This window comes from Trichechus manatus, unplaced genomic scaffold (assembly GCF_000243295.1).
Source record: "Trichechus manatus latirostris isolate Lorelei unplaced genomic scaffold, TriManLat1.0 scaffold00088, whole genome shotgun sequence".
Classification (NCBI taxonomy): Eukaryota; Metazoa; Chordata; class Mammalia; order Sirenia; family Trichechidae; genus Trichechus; species Trichechus manatus.
The window spans coordinates 4,939,495-4,960,514 of NW_004444024.1; the positions used below are offsets into that span (position 1 = coordinate 4,939,495).

A 21,020-nucleotide genomic window follows, 5' to 3' on the forward strand; every position below is an offset into this window, starting at 1 on the left:
TGAGAAGTTGACTTGACCAGATCCCCCACCTCCTAGACTACAGTGTTCTTCCCTACAATCTGGCTCCCACCAGCCGCTCACTCATCCGGTGTATCACATCTTTCCTGAGTATTAGGTACATGTGGGTCTCTGAGCTGGGCACTAGTGATGCTAGGTGGGTGGGCTCAGGCTGGCTCCACTACGGCCTGAAGTCGCAGAGGCCCAGAAGCTATAGTCCCACACACTGGGATGGGCTCCTGCCCCACCAAGGGATTCCAGGATAGGTATCAGAGGCCTGGGCACACTGTGTCCAAGAGGGGTACAGTGGCAGGAGCAGCCAGCTTCATTTCCTTTCTGGATCTGTTTTCCTATCTGCAAAGAGGGAAGAGCAGTAGTCTGCTTCAGAGACCTGCACAGCAAGACTGTTAAGTGGAATGGGAAGAACTGGGCTGGAAGGGGCAGCACATAACACAGAACTCACAGCCCTGATGGACGGAGGGCATGTGGGAGCAGGACAGAGGGTGAGGGTTTCCTCTGAGAAGCAATCATTTCATTTCTCAAACATAATGCACTAGAAAAAGCACTTCACCAGGGGTCCCTAGTAGCCCTCCTATTGTGTAACCTTGAGCCAAGCATTCTCCGAGTCTTCTAGCTCAAGGATCTAGAATTCCAGATTCTAGGTTTGGAGGAGTGAGAGGGCTGTAAAGGAACTTTCCTGCTGAAGATGACCTCTATTCAAGCCATTTCTTTGTTAAGATGGTGTGTCTGACCCCTAGAGACCGATACAAGCCACCCCCTTCCTCGCCCTCCATTAAACTGCCTTCTGCCACACATTAGCCTATTAATGAGACCATCCTGGAGGTCACGGTGTTTCTGGCATTCAGTTTAGGGGCAAACGGTCTCAGTTGAGTCACCAATGATCACCGCTACCTCCTCAGACCCCCTGGACACTGAAAGGGTCTTCTTCGCCCATGGCAGGAGCCTGACACGTATTTGTTGAATGAATGAACAATCCCTCGCTGATTTCTCAGCTTCTACCAGCTGCCATCAAGTCCATTCTGACTCATGGTGACCCCATGTGTGTCAGAGTAGAACTGTGTTGCACAGGGTTTTCAATGGCTGATTTTTTGGAAGTAGTAGGCTTTTCCTCCCAGGTACCTCTGAGTGGACTTGAACTGCCAACTTTTGGCTAGCAGCTGAGCATGTTGACCATTTGCACTACTAAGGGACTCCTTAGCCTCTTTGTTCTAGTCCATTTACCTACACAGCTGCCCTGTGAACTTTCAGACCCTGGCACTCCCCAGAAAGCTGTGTGGCCTTGGGCAAATTGCTTAACCTAGCTGAGCCTCAATTTTCTCATCTGCAAACAGGGCCTATACTTCTCTTCTCAGGTAATTAAAATGATTAAAAGAGAAAGTATATGCACAGCACCTCAAGGGCGAAGGATGAAAGAAAGGCTCTGCGCTATTCCTCCTTGGCACCCCACCACACCCTATCATGCCCTAATCCCCTAATCCCTCTCTATTTCCAAGGCAAGAGGAAAGGGCCCAGCCCCTGGGCTGGGCCCTGGCTGTATGTAAATATTTATGCCAAGCCCAGCCTCCCAGGGCCAAGTTATTTGCTTTGCTTGTAATTAATTGCAGAAGGCCCGGCTGGGTAATAAACTCTGCTGGGGAAACATAAACAGTTTGCACAGAGCTCCAAATCCATCGTGAAGCCTGGAGAGAGAGGGTCTGTCAGGAATGGAATGTTCTCCCAGTCTCAGCCAGAGGCGGAGAGGTGATTGAAGGTCAGAAGTGGAAGGACCCTGGAGATCACTTGAAACCTAGCAGCTGACATTGTTGGGTGCTTACCTTGTCTCAGGCAGAGCTGAGGGCTTGATATATGTGACACAATTATTTCCCCATCTTAAAGATGAGGAAACTTGCCTCAACTAGTAAGTGGCAGGGCAAGGAGTTAAACCAGGCCTGACTCCAGGGAAGGGAAAGTAAGGGACGGCCATTCATTCAATAAAAATATCTGTGTGCTACTGAGCCAGGCACCCTTATCTGGGGACACAGCCCCTGTGGCACTCACATTCCAGGAGGAGAGGCAGACCTTCTAAGCTGACCACATAATGACTTGAATCCAGGGAGTTTTAAGTGTTCACTTGCCCCCAGGGTCACAACAGCAGTTATAAGTGACCATTCACATCCTGACGGGCAGTGACCATACAGTAGTACTCCAGGAGGAGCACACAGTAGGTGCAGAGTAAGCGAGTTTCCCACTAAAATTTAGGGCCCTTTTCTTTGGACCAGTGTAGCTTCTCACTAACCAATTCGGGGTGGCACAGTCACCATGCCAGGGCTCGGGGGAAGAAGCGATGGACGAGCAAGATACAGCTGCTGCCCCCAAGCAGCCCACAGGCCAACTGGGGCACAGACAAGTGGTAAAGGGGCAGAGTACAAGGGAGAGCTCAATGAGGGCCATGGGGCGGAGGGGTGGGGAAGGGCAATCAGCATTTATTAAGTACCTACTGTGTGCCAGGCGGAGTCTCTGGGTGGCACAAATGGTTACGCACCAGAGTCCTAACCCAAAGGTTGGCAGTTCAAACCCACCCAGAAGTGTCTCAGAAGAAAGATTTTGCAACCTGCTTCTGAAAGCCCTATGGTGCACAGTTCTACTCTGAAACACAAGAGGTCGCCATGAATTGGAATCAACTCAAAGGTAACTGGTTTCGTGTGTGCGTGTGTGTGTGTGTGTGTGCACGCCAGACACTGTGCTAAGCCCTACTTTATCTCATTTAAGCCTCACCACAACCCTATGAGAGGAGGGGAGAGATATTATTATCCCCATTTTAAAGATGAGAAAACCAAGTTCAGATAGATTGTATGTAACTATCCCAAGGTCACAGACATAACAAGCAGTAGCAGTAGGATTTGGAACCCACCTGACACCAAAGCCTCTGTTCCTTCTCACAGTTCCCATCCCATCCAACTCCTCTTCCTCTTCTCCCTGAAGGGGGCACTCATGTTGGAGAGGGACAGGAGGCCACTGAATGCAGACACCAAGCTACCCTTCCCTGAGTTTGCAGGAGTACCCGAACAGGAAAGGCCAGGTCAGCCAGCCCTGGAGGATTTTCTCAGGCACAAAACCAGCCAGACTCCTCAGGCCCTGACCGGAGCAGAAAAGGCCAGCCCAGACTTCACCCTGCTCCAACCCCGCAGAAGGCCCCATTCCTTTTACAAGAGCCCTTCCCAGGCGATCTGTAAGTCACAGGTTATCAACACTTTGACTGTTAGCTCATCTGACCACCCCACCCCACCCTGGCAGCCCTATCCTCGGGGCCCAGCCCCAGGCAGGACACACAGCAGGTGAAATTGACAGACAGCTGAACTGGCTCAATCCCAGTGTAAGGGTGGGCTCCCCTGAACCATCTCCATGCAGCTTCCACCAACATTTACTGAGTTCCTGCTGCAAGCTTGGGGCTGTACCAGGCAGTTTCACCTGGGGTATAATATTTAAAAACCTTTCCACAAACTTTCCACGTAGGTATTACCTCCATACTGCAGATGAGAAGAAGGGCAGACAGGTCTTCCTAGTCATACACAGCAAGCAGGCACTGATGGCTCAGCTTGGGCCAGAACTGGCTCTCCCACGTGCCGTTCAGGTCCTGCCTCAGTGCCAAGGGCTCTAACCGATGACTAGGGTCATGTTGTGGGAGGAGACCTCCCTGAGGACCCACAGCAGACGTGGCACCAACATCCCGCCCAAAGAACCACCTGTTCAGAGCAGAGGGCACATTCAGGCTTGTGGGCCTGGCACTTCCACAGTCTGGAAGCCTTCTTTAAGAGAAAAAGAGTACTGTACAAAAATATCTTCCTTTTGCAAATTCCATGAGAACACCTCAGCACGTGGCCCTGGAGTGTGAAGGGCTGAAGCTGAAGCTTCCTCAGCCTCACGGTGAATCCGCCTCTGGGCTGGAGGAAGGGCCCAGAGGCGATCCGATCACCACACGCCTTCACAAAGGCCCTGCCTCCAGCCCAACAGACAGATGAGGCTCGGGAGGACATTGCTTCTTCTTGTCATGATTCCCGCTGCTACTAAACCCTTTCCCGTGGCCGGTCCAACTCGGTTTCTTGCGGTGGTTTCAGAAGCATAGCCCACCTGAGTCCAGGGTCTGCTGCAGGGTCTCCATGTTCACACTGACAGCACCACTGGGTTTCTCTGTGATTCTGGAGCACATCCCAGAAAGGATCCTTCCATCCCTGGGCCGGCAGGGTCAGCCTTCCACCTTGTGCCTGGAACACCGGGCAAGCAGGAGCAGCCCTATCAAGAACCCCAGCCCCTCACATCTGTAGGGCACAACACGGTTTACCAAGTGTCCCCACAGCCCACAGCCGACTTGGCCCATACTACAGCCCTGGGAGACGTGCAGGGCAGGTTTTATTGTCCCCGTTTTTCAGAAGGGGGCAACAAGTAACACTCACTGTACACCTGCTGTGTACCAGACAGGCAAAGGGGTTTTCCACAAGTGATGTCTCATAGAGGCCATGGGAGGAAAGGCTGTGGAACAGGTGGGGAAACTGAGGCCTTGTTCAGTCTTTGCACCTCAGCATGGTGGAGATGGGCTGCAGCCCCGCTCTCTCACATCCCAGCCTGGGCCTCTGTCCAGTCTTGTCTCAGACCACAATGGACAACTCAGAGGGCAGTGGACAGACATGCTGGAACACAGTGAGCCGAGAAGCAAGACTCCCCCCAACCCCCCCCCCCAAGCTACCAAGGCAGGGAAGCAGCTGGGGACTCATTATAGGTCTTCCTGGAAAAAGTGGAAATAAACCATTGCCTTCTCTTGGGTGAGTCAGAGGAAGAACAATGGGCCTTGAAGGCCTGAAATCTACTTCAAATCAATAGCCTCATTAACTCGGCCTTATGTCTTCTCCACAACCAGCTAAGCAACAGAGGTCCCCATCCTCACCTCCCACTGTCCACCTGTGGGACCTTCCTGACCTTCGGCTACCTCCTCTCTCACAAAACCACCTCTTCCCCACAAGCCAGCCCCACTGCCCCTCAGCACTTGCTCTTGCTTGTCCAAGTCCCACCTCTGTCCTTCACTCAGAATTCATTCTTTCACACGTCCATTTAACAAACCTTTATGGAGCATCTACTGTAAGGTGACCAACTGTCTGATTCAGCCAGGACTAAGGGGTTTCCCAAGCTGCAGAACTGAGATAGTCCTGGAAGAACTAGGATGGTTGATCACCTAATGTACCATGTGCTGGGTGCTGGACTGGGCACTGAGGACACTTTGATGAACTGGCAATGGTCACTGCCCTCAAGAAGCTTCCAGTCTGAGTGGCTACCACTCAATGAAAAACCACTGTCAAATGCACCCTGCTCAGCACCTCATGCACATTATCAACCACAACCTTATGAGGAGGGTATTATCACCTCCGTGGTATATATAAGAAAACTCAGAAGGGTGACATCACTTGCCTAGAATCACAAAGCTACAAGTGACATGCCAAGATTTGAACTCAGATCCAGTAAGACAGATAAAGGAAAGGGCAGGTTCCAGCATGAACAACATGAAGAAGATAGAAAAATCTAAATACATGTCTTATTTAATTTATTTTGTAGCACGCCCTAGGTGTTCAGGAAATGTGTATCACATGAAGGAAGGAAGAAATGAAGTCTATGCCTCATTTAATCATCTTTAGGTTAAAGATCCCACCCCAGTTCAAAATGTATACGTTTCCCACTGCTGGTGAGAATGTCTAATGGTACTGCCACTGTGGAAAACAGTTTGGTGGTTCCTCAGAAAGTTAAACATAGAATTATCACATGACCCAGCAATTCCACTCCCAGGTATATACCCAAAAGAATTGAAAGCAGGGACTCAGACAGATACTTGCACACCAATGGTCTTGCAGCATTATTCACAACAGCCAAAAGACGAAAACAACCCAAGTGTTCATCAACATTCATAAATACAATGTGGTATATACATTTTTAAAAATGTATACATTTCTCTTTTCAAAGTCAGTTTCAGCTTGTCTTTTAGTGCTAGGGCCGGAAAGGAAGTGAGAAGAGGGAAAGAGTGCTTCTCCTTTTGGTCTGCATCTCAGGGTTCACTTCCTCCACATTGTGTATGTGCATGCTTGCACTCCTGCTTCAGTGAGCTTCTGCAAACCTGGACTGCACTCCAACTGTGTGCCAGCCCCTCTTAGGAGATGAGGATCCAAGAGGTATGAGACATATAAGGTGTCCTCTAGCAGAGTAAACAGACATGGCAGCAGCTCACTACAATACAATGTGCCATCATGGAAGCCTGCAAGATGTTAAGTGAGCCACGGAGGAGAGGAATTCATTCAGCCTGAGAAGGGAGCAGAGTCAAGGGAAGGCTCCACAAAGGAGGCAGCATGCTGAGAGCACATAAAATGAACCCAGCACAAGGTGTTCAATGGAACGGCATGGAGGTGACTTCAAGTTCAACCCTAAACTATAAGTAAGATTTCACCAGTCAGAGGAGGAAGGGCATTCAGGCAAAGAGACCAATTTGAGCAAAGGCACAGAGCTGTGGAAAGTACAAAGTCTGTTGAGGAACACCCATAAAAGTCAGTGTAGCCAGAGAGTTGGCTGTGTGGTGGGAGAGCTGGGAAACAGCATGGGAAGGACATTTGGGGCAGACCATGGTGGGCTTCAAGTGCCACCTAAAGAACGTGGACTTTCCTATAGAAGACACGGAAGTTTGTAAACTGGTGTAGGACCTGGTCAGATGTGAATTTCAGAAAGATTATTCAGTCAATAAGAGGCTCAGAGATGTCTTGGAGGGTTTACGCTGAGCAAAGGGACACCAGCTAGAATACTATTACAATAGTCCAAGCCAGGAATGAGAATTGAACTGAGTCAGGGTCAGTGGGAATGGAAAGAAGGAAAGTACTTTCAGAGAGCATCACCTTGCAGGGTGAGTGCCCTGAGCTAGGGCTACCCATGGTGCTCAGCACATCCCCACCCCAGTGCTACATGCTGATGGAAGCTGGGGCTAGAGGGAGAGGGCCGGTCTGTGGCCTGGGTCAGAGCTCAGCCTGGAGCCAGATCATGGTTCTTTAAAGTTCTTCCTACAGAAAGTTTACTCTGATCATGTTATTCCTGCAAATTGTGAACATCAAAGCTCACTGGACTGTTTCAAGTATGCACACTGACTCGCTGCTGCTAAAGAGTCAGCACTCAATGTGAGAAATGAATATGTGCGTATTAACCACTTGATTATGATGTGGAATCGTCTTTGTCATTTTTAGAATATTCAAAAAAAAAATCTCTTGCCAAAAATAAAATTTCTCACTGAGTTTAAAAATGCCTGCAGGTTTCTTCCACCTGCTCTGGGGCTACCCAGACCAACAATAAAATCAGCCATTTGGTGAGCCCTGCTGACGTGCTGGGCACTTTCATTAGCACAGATACAACAGAGGAGGGATGGAAACATTATTCCCCAAGGCTGACAAACTCGCCCACAGACACAAAGCTACAGGTAGAGGGGAGATAAGAACCTCAGCCCTCTCCACCGGCAACTCAGCCTCAATGTTCCCAGAGACAGCCCTCCGGAGTTGTAGGGCCCCTAGGAATCTCTGGCTGCCAGTCCGCAGACCTAACCCAGAGCCGATTCTCGGAAGACATGGTTTCCTGACTATTTCAGGCCCATCAGCTCCTCTGGTGACAGTCGTCAGCACCCCCGTCAGACCCTCTGTGGGGTCTCCTTTGCTGAGGGGATGCCTTTGATCTCCATGCAGCTGCTGGGCAGATCCCACTTTCCAATGGTGAGTTTGCTGTGCCTAGGTTCTCCTCAAACACCTGCCCCATTTCCTCTGTCCAGGCCCAAAACACTCACTGTGGTGCCATGTGGCATAACTTCATTTTCCACCCTAGGTGTTTCGTCCTAAAGCAGTCTGTGCTCCCTGACCGCAGGGGAAGCTAGTGCCTGACACTGTGCCTGGCATGTGGTGGGCCTTCAAGTATCCGATGAAAGAAGGAAATCAGTCTTGGACAAAAACGTCTGTCACAGAGACACAGCCAAAACAAGTGACACCTCTGGGTCACCCCAAATTCACCTTTGCCTGCTCAGGTGTCCCCTCTTCTGAGGAGCTGCCTCTGATCCTTAACCACTGGGCTTCCTCTGCCCCCAGTATAAACTGATCCCATTCCCCATCTTGTGATGTTGTAATGATCTATTTCCTCATCAGCCTCTCCCCCAAAATGCCATGAGCATCACAAGGGTGGAGACTTACCTGTTTCCTCTTCATATCTCAAGTGCCCAGCACAGGGCCTAAGACGTGATAGATACCTGGAGAAGTGTTTACTCATGGAACCTCCTCTGGAGGGCAGGGATGGCTGGGTAGAAGGGATATAGACCAGCTCTGCAAACTCCTACCCAGAGGGCTCCAAGAGGCGCTATTCCAGGTCATCACGTTCCCTGCCACCCCAGAACCCAGGACAGCCAGGCCCCCAGCCTCTGGGAAAGGGTACAGTGTTAGGTGGGAGACTGAAGCAGAGTGGCTCCTTAAGTCACCTTCCCACGTCACTAGGGTGGGTCAGGTGACTTCAGGGGATATGCCTTAAGTGGAGGTATGGCCTGGCACACAGTAAGCGCTGGAGAAACGCTCGTAGAACTGAGTGGAAAAACGCTGGCTGTTTGTTCCTCTGGCTGCAGAGAGGCCAGCTCCCCTCTGGGGGCAGTTTGCAGGCAAATTATATCAGAACAGGGCCTGTTTCCTCTAATGAGGCTTCTCCCTTTTGCAGCTCTGCTCCCAGGAGTGTGGGAAGGAGAGTGGGGAGGCAGTGCTCAGAGCCAACCCCAGTGGCCTGCACTAAGAAAGCACACAGTTCTCCATGGAAATGATGTGGGCAGCACATAACATTCCTCCTTCCCAGGCAGGGGGATGATCACAATGACCTTTTGGGCTCAGGAATTCTGAGCAAAACAGAGCCTCCTCCGAGACCCCTTTGGGGAGAATGGAGGAACGAAGCCTGGAGTCATGCTGTGTTATATAACCAGCTTCCTTGGAGTCAGAGGCCCTGGCATGTCACAGCCCAGCGCTGAGGGATGGGGAGGTAGCTCTTTCCCCTCCTTTGCTGCCTCTCCTCCAGACCTCCACAGACTTCTGCAGCAGCCACTGCTTTCCCAGTGCCCGAGCTCCACGAAGGCACCTCCTGCCTGGGGCTGGGAACCAGCAAGGGCTGTTGTTTTCTGAGTGTGTGAAACAGTGGTCTGCTGGCTTCCCTGGCAGAAAACCAGGCTCTGGGCTCCACACCCAGGGGCAGGGGCTTAGGGAGAGAAGTCTGGGCCAGGATGCCAAGGCCCTGTACAACCCCCTGCCCTGGGCTTCCTGCTCCCTAAGTTCTCCCCACTTTCTCCTAGAGAACCTGCCATGAGTGAGTGGCCAAGAGGGAGAGGGCCAGGGCTACCCCAGCAACACACTGTTCCTGCCCCTGCCAGCCATGGGCAATCTCACTTCCCTTTCCTGCCATCATCTAAGCTTCTCCTCTGGCCCAACGAAACTTCCCACCCCCTGGGACCCAGCTGTATGCACAGTCCTGCACAGATGAGGGAAGGGGTGCAGAGAGGAGAGGATGTGGGCGCGGGGAGAGGGACAACAGAGACAGAAAACCAAGAGATCCACTCCCAGTCCTGAATAATAATGACCTTTTATCAAGTCCTTAACCCTATGGGATGGTTCTACTCTGTCTACAGGGTTGCTATAAGTCGAAATTGACTCAAGGGCAACAGGTTTGGTGGGGTTTCTTTTATCAAGCCCTTACTCTGGGACCAGTCCTGTGCTAAGCCTGCTAAGTCTTCACAACAACCCCGTGCAGTAGGTGATATTATTACAACCATTTCCCAAATGAGAAAATTGAGGCCCGGAGAGCTTAAGACCCTTGCCCAGGGTCACTGAGCTAGTGAGCAATAGAGCTGGACAGCAAAGCTGGGACTGAATCTAAAATCCATCTTCAAACTGTGGGCTCTACCCTGGGGGTGCTACTTGGGAAATTCCTAGACAGATGGAAAAGACCCTGCCAATCCTTGGAACAGTCACTTGCTGAGGACACCGGTTTGGGGAGCACAGGACAGTCGTGAGGACAGGGCAGGGACAGGGGCATAACCAGGCCCAAGGGCAGTTTGTCCTGGGGGAGGTGAGCTTGCCTGCTACTACCAGTAATCTTCCCCTGCAATTAACCTACAGCAACTCAGTCTCAGGCTGGATCAGACCAGACACCATCTCCCCTTCCAAAAGACAGGCTGCCAGAGGCCAACTGTCTGGCTACACCTGCCTGCCTCTGTTTTCCACCCTCTCCCCTTCCAGCTGCAGGACAGAGAAGGAAAGGATCTGGTTTGACACATGGAGAAACTGAGGCCCAAAGAGGGGAAGCAGCTTGCCCATGGTGTCAAGGAACAGCAATGGAGTAATAAAGGTCCCTGTATCCCAGGCCAGAGCCCTTGCCCTTGATTGATCTCACTTGGGTGCTGTCCCCTGGTAGCCCTCTCTCTGCATCTGTCTCTCTCCCTGCTCCCCGACTCTTTTTCCCCGCTTCCTGCTCCCCTTTCCTAGCTCTGCTCTGCAGGCTGAATCTCTAAACCTTACCCCATCTCTCTCCCTCTCCCTTTCCCATCTCCTCCAAGCCTCACCACCCCTACCCCCCTTCTCTCCACTCCTCTGGCCAAGCAGCAATTCTTGGGTGGTTTAATTAGCTGATTATGACTGCAGCCTACCGCATCCAGTGCCCAGAACTCTGTCGCCAGTAATTAGGTGGGTTCTGAGTACTTGCCCCGTGGGAAACCAAAGGGGAGTTCCGTGCTCTGCTGGCCCAGGGAGGGCTCTCTGGCTGCATAAAGAGCTCTTTGATCACCGGTGGGTCATTGGAAGCCATGGTCTCTTCCTCAGGCCAGGTCAGACCACCCTGGATGCATTGTAGCCAGACCCAGATATCTATCCTAAAGAGAGGACTCTCTACTCCCCCATACCACTACCCAGGCCCCACAAAGACTAGGTGAACATTTGAGGATAGGGATGAAGAACAGAGCCCACCTTCTGGGGGCTAGGGAGGGGATGTGCCCATGGCTGGGGCACTTATTCATAATCCTTTCAAGATTCAGCTCAGGGATCACCTCCTCCAGGAAGCCTTCTCTGAGTCTCTAGGCTGCGTGGGGCTCCTCCTCTGGGCTCCCATCACCCCCTGCTCTTCCTTCAGTCCGTCATCTGATAAGCATAGGTTAGAAGCTGATTAGCTGAGTGGTTAGGACCCAGGAAGAACCAGATTTCCAGGTTTCAAATCCCAGCTTAAATCTCTGTGTAGGATTTGGACACAGGGGGAAGCCAGGATAGCATTCTAGATTGAGGGAGAAGCAGGAAGAAAGGGGCTACCAATCCCCTTGCCAGGCAGCTCTGGTTGTCAGAAAATGCATTCTCCTAGCAAGGCAAAGTCAGTCAGGAATAATCTAATTCCTGTGGCTCTGGACCACTTTAGATATTTTGAAATCAGCAATGATGTCCCATCATCCTTATCAGCTACACTGTCCACCCCTCAAGAATATCTTCTCCCAGGGGAACACCCACATTCAGCTTCCTTCACTCAGCAGATATTAATGGAGCTCAGTGCCATGCCAAGTCTGCACAGGTGCTGGGGACAAGCAGACCAAGGCCAGGTGTCCTTGAGGCATTTCTGGCGTCATACAGAGAACATCACAATTGTACAAATAACCAGGACCCAGGCAGGGAAGAAGGGACAAGTGCCATGAGAGGGAGAGAAGATGGCAGAAAGGCCACAAAGCACTTGCAGATCAGGGAGGGCTACCTGGAAGAGGAGACCATGTGTGACCCAGGCCTTGAAGAACAGGAAGGGCATTGTGTAGGGTCAGGTAACCAATGATATAACGAGGGCCAATAATAAGACAGACTTGTGCTGAGCCCTTTGGGGCCTCACACACGCATCAGACAGGGTCCTTCCTGGTTGCACAGCCTTTCACAGCCTGGTGAGGGAGGCAGACCCAGTAAGAGGTCATCCTAAGAACTAACACATAACACTGGCCATGTGCCAGGGACTAGCCTATGTGCTTTACATATTTTAACTCATTTCATCCTTACACCAACCTAGGCACAAGCACTATTACCACAACATTTTACAGATGAGGGAACTGCAGCAGAGAAAGAGTTAAATAATTGGTTCTCCAGCTAGGAAGGGGCGGAGCTGGGATTTGAAACTGGGGAATCTGGTTCTTCCTTGATCCTAACCACTAGGCAAATCAGCTTCTAATCTATGCTTATCAGATGATGGAGGGAAGGAAGTGCAGGGGGTGATGGGAGCCCAGAGGGGTCCCAAGTAGCCTGGAGACTCAGAGAAGGCTTCCTGGAGGAGGTGATCCCTGAGCTGAATCTTGAAAGGAAGAGGCGGACAGGTATCCATGTGGAGGGAACAGCCTGAGCTGAGTCAAACGAAACCGTGAAGGAACTTCCAGTTACTACAAATACTCTGACATTCTGGGAGGAGAAGGAGGCAGCAGATGAGACCCCAGAGGTGGAGTATTGCTCGCTCAAGGACCTGATTCCATGGGAGGGAGCACCACTCTTTCAAGCAGGAGTTGACTCCTTCCTGGCCTTCAGCACCCCCTTCCCATCCCTGTCCAGGGCTCAGTAGTCTCCCTTGGTCCCACTGGTCTGTGGTAGGTGCCTGAGCTGCCCAATCTCCACTTCTGGCCTCCGAGAAGAAAGGCCATCCTCCAACCCACTAGTAGAACATGGGAGAAGGGTGACTCAGGGAGAAGGGCCTCACACATGCTGACTGATTTGACTTCCAGAGGGACACCAAGACCCAGAGAGGATAATTGCCATGCCCAAGGTCACACAGCAACGAGTAAGCATAAGCACATACCTCTGGGACCCTCCTGAGATGGTGTATTCCAGCACTCCACTCCCCACTCCCTTCTGGCCCTTTGCCAAAACTTGTCCATGTGCATTGATTGTACACGCTGAGGGAGGTGGGGAAGCTGCTAAAGGACCAGCAGGACTGTCTGTGGGAGCCAGAGGCCCAGACCCAGCATGAGAGGGCCTCATGCTTATCCAGACCCATACGCACTCTGAGCGCTGAACAACATCAGTCCCTGGACCTCTGGTTGCATGCTTCGAGGTCGCTGAACGACCCGGATGTTGAACCTGCCTCTTACTGGCTGATGTTGGCCAACAGTACCCCAACTTGCTCAAGGCTCTTTACAGCAGTAGACACATCTCTCTCCAGGAGCAGAGGGACCCATAGTCAGCTGTGATCTCACCCCTTGGACTGGCCCGGCCCAAGACAGAGGGAAAGTTGCTCAGTTGCTGTGGTGACCTCAGTCACACAGAATACCGGGAACCTGTCTGGTGCCATTCCTGGGGCCTGGCCTCCTGGGGGCCTTGTCTGGCATGAGCTCTTTTGGGAAGGAACAAGCAGTCCCTCTGAATTGGGACTAAAGATGAGGCCAGTCCCAGGAAGGAGGCCCGTCTCCTGAGAGATGACCTGGCCAGGGCCTCTCGGGGAGGGAGGGAGGGTGCTGGGACAAGAGTCCTTTGTTCCCCTTTCAAAAGCAGCTACCCTGTCCTGTCCACCGTCTGTTCTACACCCCCCTACTAAGACTCAAGCCACCTCTGAGGCAGGACTCATCCTGCACTCAAGAAGGAGGGAGGGAGGCTGCCCAGGACCATCAGAGATGATATCTGTTCTAATCCCAGGACTTGTCCAGGATACATGGCCCCACCTTCAGAAACCTCCACTCTGATATGTGAGAATGGCTCCCACCTGCAGAAGCTTGTCTGAGGAGGAAAACAGGCCTCATCCTCAGAAGCACCCAGTCTGATGGTGGAGAAATAGCCCTCACCTTCAAAAACCCCAGTCTGATGGTGGACACCCAGGCTCACCCATTAGCTTCCAATCAGATGTGGGAGATATCCCCCCTTAGAAGTCCCCAGGCTGATGGGGGACTCACCATCAGAAGCCCCATTCTGATGGCTGTGGTATGACTCCTTCAGGAGTTCCCAGTCTGATGGAGGAGTCCTGCCCTCTCCCCCCAGCACCCAGTCTAATGATGTTTCCCCCAGTGGGAAACATGGCTTCCTTACATCCTTAGAATTCCCCCCAGTGTAATGGGAAGATCTAATTTCAACATTTAGGGAGTAATTGGCTAAGAGCAGAGGCAAGAAGGGAGGAAAGAGTTCACTCTAAACCTCAACAAACCTCTGCCAGGCATCTCCTATGAACCAGACCCGGAGCGGGATAATGGAGCAACCAACAGGAAATAAAAATAGCTGGAACCACAAGGAGCTCACCAATTGGGGAACAAAGACACCTGCGACATGAATAAATGAGTATAAAGCAACTGGAGAGCTCCACCACGCCAGCCCCCAAGGCCTACTAGCCAGAGCTGCACATGCCTCTGCAGCCTCTCCCCTCACACTCCCGCACCTGTGCGCAGTATCTGCACCTACGCAGAGGCTTGCCCTTCTGTCCAGAACACTCCCTCCCATCTAGGCCCTCCTCATGCTCCGGAACCCAGCTCAGGGCTCACCTCTTTCAGAGAGCCTTTCCCAAGGCCCCCAGCCAGGGTTAGATGCCCCTCCTTTCAGAACCCAGCACCACCTTGCCCTGGGACCAGCTCACACTCACCCCAATGTTCCCCCTAACCCATCAGGGTCTTTTGAGCTGAGCCTAGGAGGAAGAGTGCAGGGCAGCAGACTTCTGCCTTAGGCAACAGGCAGAAGAGAGGGCAGATGGGATGACCTCTCCCAGATCCCCATCACTCCTAGCCAATGGCCTCACCCCCTTCCTCTGAGAAGCCCACCCCCAGCTCCAGGCCTGCAGAAAAACAGGGCCCTCTCCCCTCTCCCCCTCCTCTGCCTGTTGTAGTCTGGCTCTGCCTTCACCACTCTACCAAAATCCCTCTCACCAAGGTCAACAGTGACTGTCTTCTGGCTAAATCCAAGGGGCCTTTCTCAAGCTTGTCCTCTGTTGGTCCTTTCCTGCTTCTTTGGCTCCCAAGACATAGTCTCCCTTCAATTGCCTCCTACCTCTCTGGATGCTCCTTCTCCACCTCCTTTCAGAATCCTTTGTATCTGCTCCACCCTCAGGCGTCAGTGTTCTCCAAAGCCCCCACTGTCCCTGACCATCCTCTTTCCGTACTCTCTACGCTCTCCCTGGACCATGTCATGCACCCTCCCAAGTCAGCTATCATCTCTACACTGAAGACTCAAATCCCTGCCTCTCACTCCTACCCTGAGATCCAGACCCATCTATCCAGCTGCCTCCCTATATCTTCCCCAACAGTCTAAAGATGGCTGTCCTGGCTCCCTCGCCAACCTGCCCCTTCCTGTAGGCCCGAGTGAGGTAGTCAGCATGGTTACTCTGGCATTAGTGGAAGGTAGACTGGTAGAGGCCAGGAGGCCCTGACTCCCAGCCTGTTCCCCCATTATCACAGCCCTGAGGTGAACTGTAACCAGCCCTGGAAGTGGCAAGCCCAAGACTCAGGATCCTTGAAAACCCATGCCAGTGGGAAGGCTTTGGCAAGAAGGCCCAAACTTGGAAGGAAGAGAGCTCTGAATTACAGATGCCAGCCTGGGATTGGGGATCAGATATGGTGGGCCAGGCTCAATGCTCCTGCTCCTAGTAGCCCCAGGAGCATCTCTGGCCAAAGCCACAGGACTTCCCAATGTTCCAGCCAAGATGGTTCACATGGGACATAACCACCAAGAGAGATGACAGCCAAGGTTCACAGAGAACCGGTGATTACATGTCCCATCACACCCGCCCTCTTCCGCCATCCCAGAAAAAGAAGAATTCATAAACATCTGCAGGAAAGGAGATTCCACTCCATCCTATTGCCTCTCAGGAAGTTCCTCCTGTTGTCTAAATCTGATCCTTCATGCTGCCAATTGAGTTGGTGGAAACATTCCAGAAGGGACGCACAACTTGAGGCTAGGGGTGCAGTGGTAGGCCAACTGTGAGCGAGATAAGCTCCCCTCCTTTTGGGCAAAAGTATGGAGCAGCAGAAAGAGATTTGTGGGTAGACAGGCCTAGGTTCAACCCTCACTGGCTGAATGACAGTGGACAAGTTATCTCACCTCTCCTAGCCTGTTCTTCATCCGTAAAATGGGAACAACAATATCTACTTTAACTGGATCATTGGGAGACTCAAATGAGATTATGCATGGAAATCTCCTGACACATACCGGAGACCCAACATAGGTCCAGTCAACCAGCAAGGCTGACGGATTCCACCCCCTTAATATTTCTTCTCAGTTCCACCTTCCCCACAGCCTTAGCTGAGATCTTGTCTTCTCTCAGGTTCCTCCCCAGCCTCCTCACTGGTCCCCTGCTTCCAGTGAACTGAAAATCTGCTCCTACCCCTCCCCTGCCTCACACTCTTCTCTGAATCACCACCCACTTCAGGAGAAAATCCTATCTACTTACTTTGACATTCCAGGCTGTTGGTGACTGGCCTGTGTTTACCTCCTAAGGCTCATCCATCATCCCCAGCCCAGCCCTCAGACTGCCTGTGTTGTTTCATGCCTCCAAGCCTCCACACATCTGCACCCTCGGTCAGGAGTGATGGCTCCAATCCCACCCCGTTGGTCTCCCCATCCTTCTAGATGAACTCAGTAGTTCTAAGGCCACTTTCTTCCCAGGAAAGCTTTCTTCACCGTGTCCCCTTCCCAGGTCTGGGTTGGGAACTCGTCCTTAGGTCTTCCATGGAACATGTCGCCCTGCATTATAATCACCTGCTTGGAGGCAGAGTGGAGTCAGTCATCTCTGAACTCCAGGTCCTAGCACTCAGAAGATTCTCAGCATTTGTTGAATGAATGTACAATTATTTCCAGAGCATCCTGTTACAGCAATTATCATACTACCTGCCCTGTATTAGTCCTATTCAGGTATTTGTCTCATCCCCTCTTTCCCCCTTGACCGTGGGAGTTCCTAGGGGGCAGTGGCAGTTTCTGATTAATTTTTATTGTCACTTTCATGCCGGGGGAGCAATCCGAAGTGGAGGGATGGATGCGATGGCTTCTGATCCTTAGAGTGCTGGATATTTGCAGTTTCCTCTTCTAAGTCATAGATAAAGTAGAATCCTGTGGCTTACAAAATAAGGCAGGGTACAGCCTATTATTGATTCTGCCCTTCTCTACCAAATTACTCAGATAAACTGTTTGGAAAGGGGGAGGGAGGCTTCCTGGGGCTGCAGGGGCAGGGGGACATCGGGTAGAGTTTTGCCAGACTTCAGGCAGTGCCCCCTTTCCTGCTCAATGAATTCAGCAAGCACAAGGAATCCACACACCGTGAATGCAGTAAGCACAACTGACAGCTCCAATTTACAGATGGGAAAACTGAGGTCCAGAAAGGTGAATGCAATTGCCCAAGGTCCCCAAGTTTCTGTAGTGAATTAGAGGCAAAGCAGGGGGAGTGATGGAAAAAGCCGTGGCCCCAGAGATAGGGTCTCCAACAGGTGTCCATTGGGGCCTAGCTGCTCATGGTAAACCCATCCTGCTGACAACCCATGTCAGCAGGGGAGCAATGACACTTCTCCCCAAGTCACCAAAAGGCAAACCAAGGCCCAAGAGGGGCTGAGTCACCCTGATCATGAAGCAGCACAGGCAGAATGGAGGAGAGGAGCTATGACTCCTGACTCCCACTGTGTCCTGCAGGGAGAAAAGCCAGACCTCAATGCAGGAGTCACTCTCCTGCTAAGGACAGACACCTGGACCACAGTGCTGGCCAGGCCCGCTTCGATAGGGAGTAGCCATCAAGGTGAATGCAGATGCTTCAAAATCTTCTGCAGCCTCCCCCATAAGCCTGGGCACCCCACACACAGCAAGGTACCCCACCGTGGCTCCCAAACCCACGGCCCGTGAGGGGGTTGGCAGTGCCGAAAAGTGAGCCACAGAGAAACAGAGCAGGTGGGTTCCAGCCTCTGCCCTGCCTCCGACCCTTTGACCTTAGGCAAGTCAGGTGACCTCTCTAACACTCTGGTTCATCTTCTGGAAAACAGGAAGAAGAAAATTAACCTCCTGGAAGAGCTATCAGGAGGATGGTTGGGAAGCAGTTTCTAAACGTTAAGAGGATAAGTTATCTCTGAGCCTCAGTTCCTTCTTCCAGAAAATGGAAATAATTTCTGTAGGACCTTTCTCCTGCTACTGAGAGTCTCAGAAGGCAGTAGGTAAGAAACTGCTTTGTCAGTGGTCCAGGAATGTGACGACCACTAGTGCGGTTTCTCTCTAGTCTGTTAGCTCCTTCCGGGAAGAAATGTGTCTTGCACATCTTTGACCCCACACTGTGCCTAGTACACAGTAGGCTTCGAATAAATAATTGTTGGGAACAAGGAGAGAGAGGGAGGGAGGGTTGAGGGAAAGAGAATGGAGGGAGGGAGGGGAGGAAGGAGAAGTGGGACACAAGGATGGGAGAGGGTAAAGAAAGAAAAATTGAAAAAGAGGGGGTTGCAAAAAGGGGTGGGGAAGAGGAAGAGACAAGGGTGAGGCTTCTATCAGAACCTAAGGGGGTGGGAAGAGTGATGGAGATAGAAGTAGGGTGACAAAGCTGAATACCAAGGCCCCAGTCCCCTCCCCTCCTTTTGCCCCAGTTTCCCATTTCAGAGGCATAGCCTCTCCCTTTCCTAGTCAGATCTTCTAGGGCAGGCTTCTAAGACGATAGGAGCCCCTCTCGCCATCTCTAGCTCAAAACAGATGCTGGCCAGCCACCCCAGGCTTCAGGAGGTCAGAGGGAAAGGAAAAGAGTCCATGGGACCTGTTTTTCCCAGGCTCCAGGCGAGGCGCCCCCACCCTGTGTGATGTGTGTATGTTTCTATTTCTTACCATGTGGGAACTGGAGGGAATGTGTCAGCAGCCCCATGGTCGGTTGCTTGTGCCCGTGGGGTGCCACTCTGTGTGGGCATCAGCCTGATGTGTGTCTGTGTGGGTCAGCGTTGGTGTGGTCTTGCGTTCCATTGTGTTGGTGAGATACATGCTAGCATAAGTGTGTGTGGTCAGCGAGGGTGACAGCAAAAGAATCACAGTGAGTGCAAGTGACAGTGTGCATGTGTGTCACTGAGTGCCAATGTGCGTGTGCCAGCATGAGGTGTGTTTGTGTTTCTGTGTTTAAGGGTGTACCCACATATGCTAGCATGACTGTCAGTATGTGTTGCCAAATGTATACCCCAGTGTGTACCAGCGAGTGTGTGTGACAGTGTGTCACCGTATATGGCGAGTGTGTGGCAGTGAATGTCATTGTGTGTGCCGGCATGAGTGTGCCCATGAGTGAGTGTGCCCCGTGTGTCCACGTGAGTGTGTGCCATTGTGTGTCAACCTGCCCCCATGCGTCTCTGCGTTTGCCTGGCCAGTGCTGGGTGTCAGCGCATGAGTGAGTATGTGAGTGTGTATGTCTCGGGGAGGAGCCGCGAGGCAGCTGGGGCGGCCCCGTCCTCACCCTCTGGGTACCCTCGCTTACGGCCCCTGCCACTGACCATGCAAGAGACCTCTGGCGGAGGTGAGCAGGGTCCCGTGGACCCAGGCGTCAGCGGTCCTGAGGTGACTGCAAACGCAGCCCCAGGACGCAGACTACAACCCTCGCCCGCGCTGTCGCCCAGGCCGCCCCCACGCGCGCCAGACCAGGCCACCGACCGCACTCACCGTGTCCCTTTGTCGCCCATGGTCCGTAGTGGCCGGCGGGAGGTCCGCGGCGTCAGCGTCCCAGCTGGAAAATCCCCGGCCGGCAGGAGGAGTGCGGGTCAGCCCGCTCCCGGCTGCCTGCTCCGCCTCCTCTGCCCGCCCGGCCTCTGCCGCCGCCCCCGCCCCCGCGCCCGTCCGGGTCCCCGCCTGCAGCCCAGCAGCGCCACGCCGCGCAGAGCCCGGGCCGCGGCCAGGGGCGTGGAGCCGAATGGGGTGTGTATGTGACCGTGTGTGTGTCTGTGTGTGCGCGCGCGCGCTCGCGCACCGCCCTGCGAGCCACGAGGGCAGGGCAGTGGTACACGTCAGGGCTCCGAGGTCTGCCTTTGCCGGTACACAAGGGTGCGTGCCTAGCTGTGTGTGTGAATGTGTGTGTGTGCGTGAAAGCACACGCCGGCTTAGGTATACGTGCGGTGTGTGCATGCGAGAGTGTATGCAGTGCAGTGCGTGTACATGCGGTGTGCGCGGGCCTATTAGGGAGTGTATTTGTGTGGATGGAGGAGTGTGCACGTCTTCATGCAGTTGTGCGTGTGTGCGCACCGCCGTGGGTGCGAGCGCGCTCTCCCGGGCACACCGGCGACAGCCTTTGTGCGCGCCCGTGGGTGGAAGCCGAAGGTTGGCGCATCCCGCGGCGGAGCCCCTGGCGGCGCCCCTGGTGGGGGTGAACGGAAACGGTGGGAGACTCCGCATGCCTGGCACAGCCCTCACCCTCTGCAACACCACCCGCCCCCGCCTCGAGAGATAACACCCAGCCACCCAACAGGGACGGGAAGAAGGGGCGGAGAGGGCCAGCAAGGGCAACGTCGACGCTGGGGAACTGATGAGGGTGGAAGGGGGTGGGAGGTAAACAGGGGCAGCTGGAGAGGAAGCTGTGAGAGCAGGAGATAAGAAGTATGGTAAGGGAGCATAGAAGTGGGGGCTGGGGGCTGGCCTGGCCCGGTAGCATCGTGGAAAGAGCGCTGGTCCAGCTCCACCGCTTGCTGTTGGTGACCCTGGACAACAGGCCTCTCAGAACCGATTTCCAAATCTGTAAAGTGGGAGTACTAATACCAGCCTGCAGAATTGTTCATAGATTTAAAAAACTTGCTTGTGTTTGCTGGGCTCCCTCTGAGTGCCTGGCACATAGTAGGTACCCAGCAAATGTTAGCTCACACCTCTCCAGGCTTCTTGGTGTCCAGGGAAATGCTGGCTGGGACCCTGATTTGCAGATAGTGGGAGAGTGTGAGGTCTTTCTCACCACCGCTCTGCTGGGATTTGGCTAATTGGCCCTGATGGGTCCCTAATATTGGAGTATTAGTGGGAGGAAAGGAGGCTATCATTTACTCTGATGCGATT

General features: G+C 52.8%; 1 protein-coding gene across 1 annotated transcript in view; it reads right to left on the reverse strand.

The window, feature by feature from the left end:
- ARRB1 (arrestin beta 1) overlaps positions 1 to 19,705 on the reverse strand; it is an 80,616-nt gene extending 60,911 nt beyond the window's left edge. Inside the window, exon 1 of the mRNA XM_023736498.1 lies at positions 19,650 to 19,705. Within this exon, the coding sequence (XP_023592266.1) occupies positions 19,650 to 19,669 (20 nt within the window). The 5' untranslated portion in view covers positions 19,670 to 19,705. The remainder of the gene's footprint in view (positions 1 to 19,649) is intronic.
- Positions 19,706 to 21,020: the final 1,315 nt, after the last annotated feature.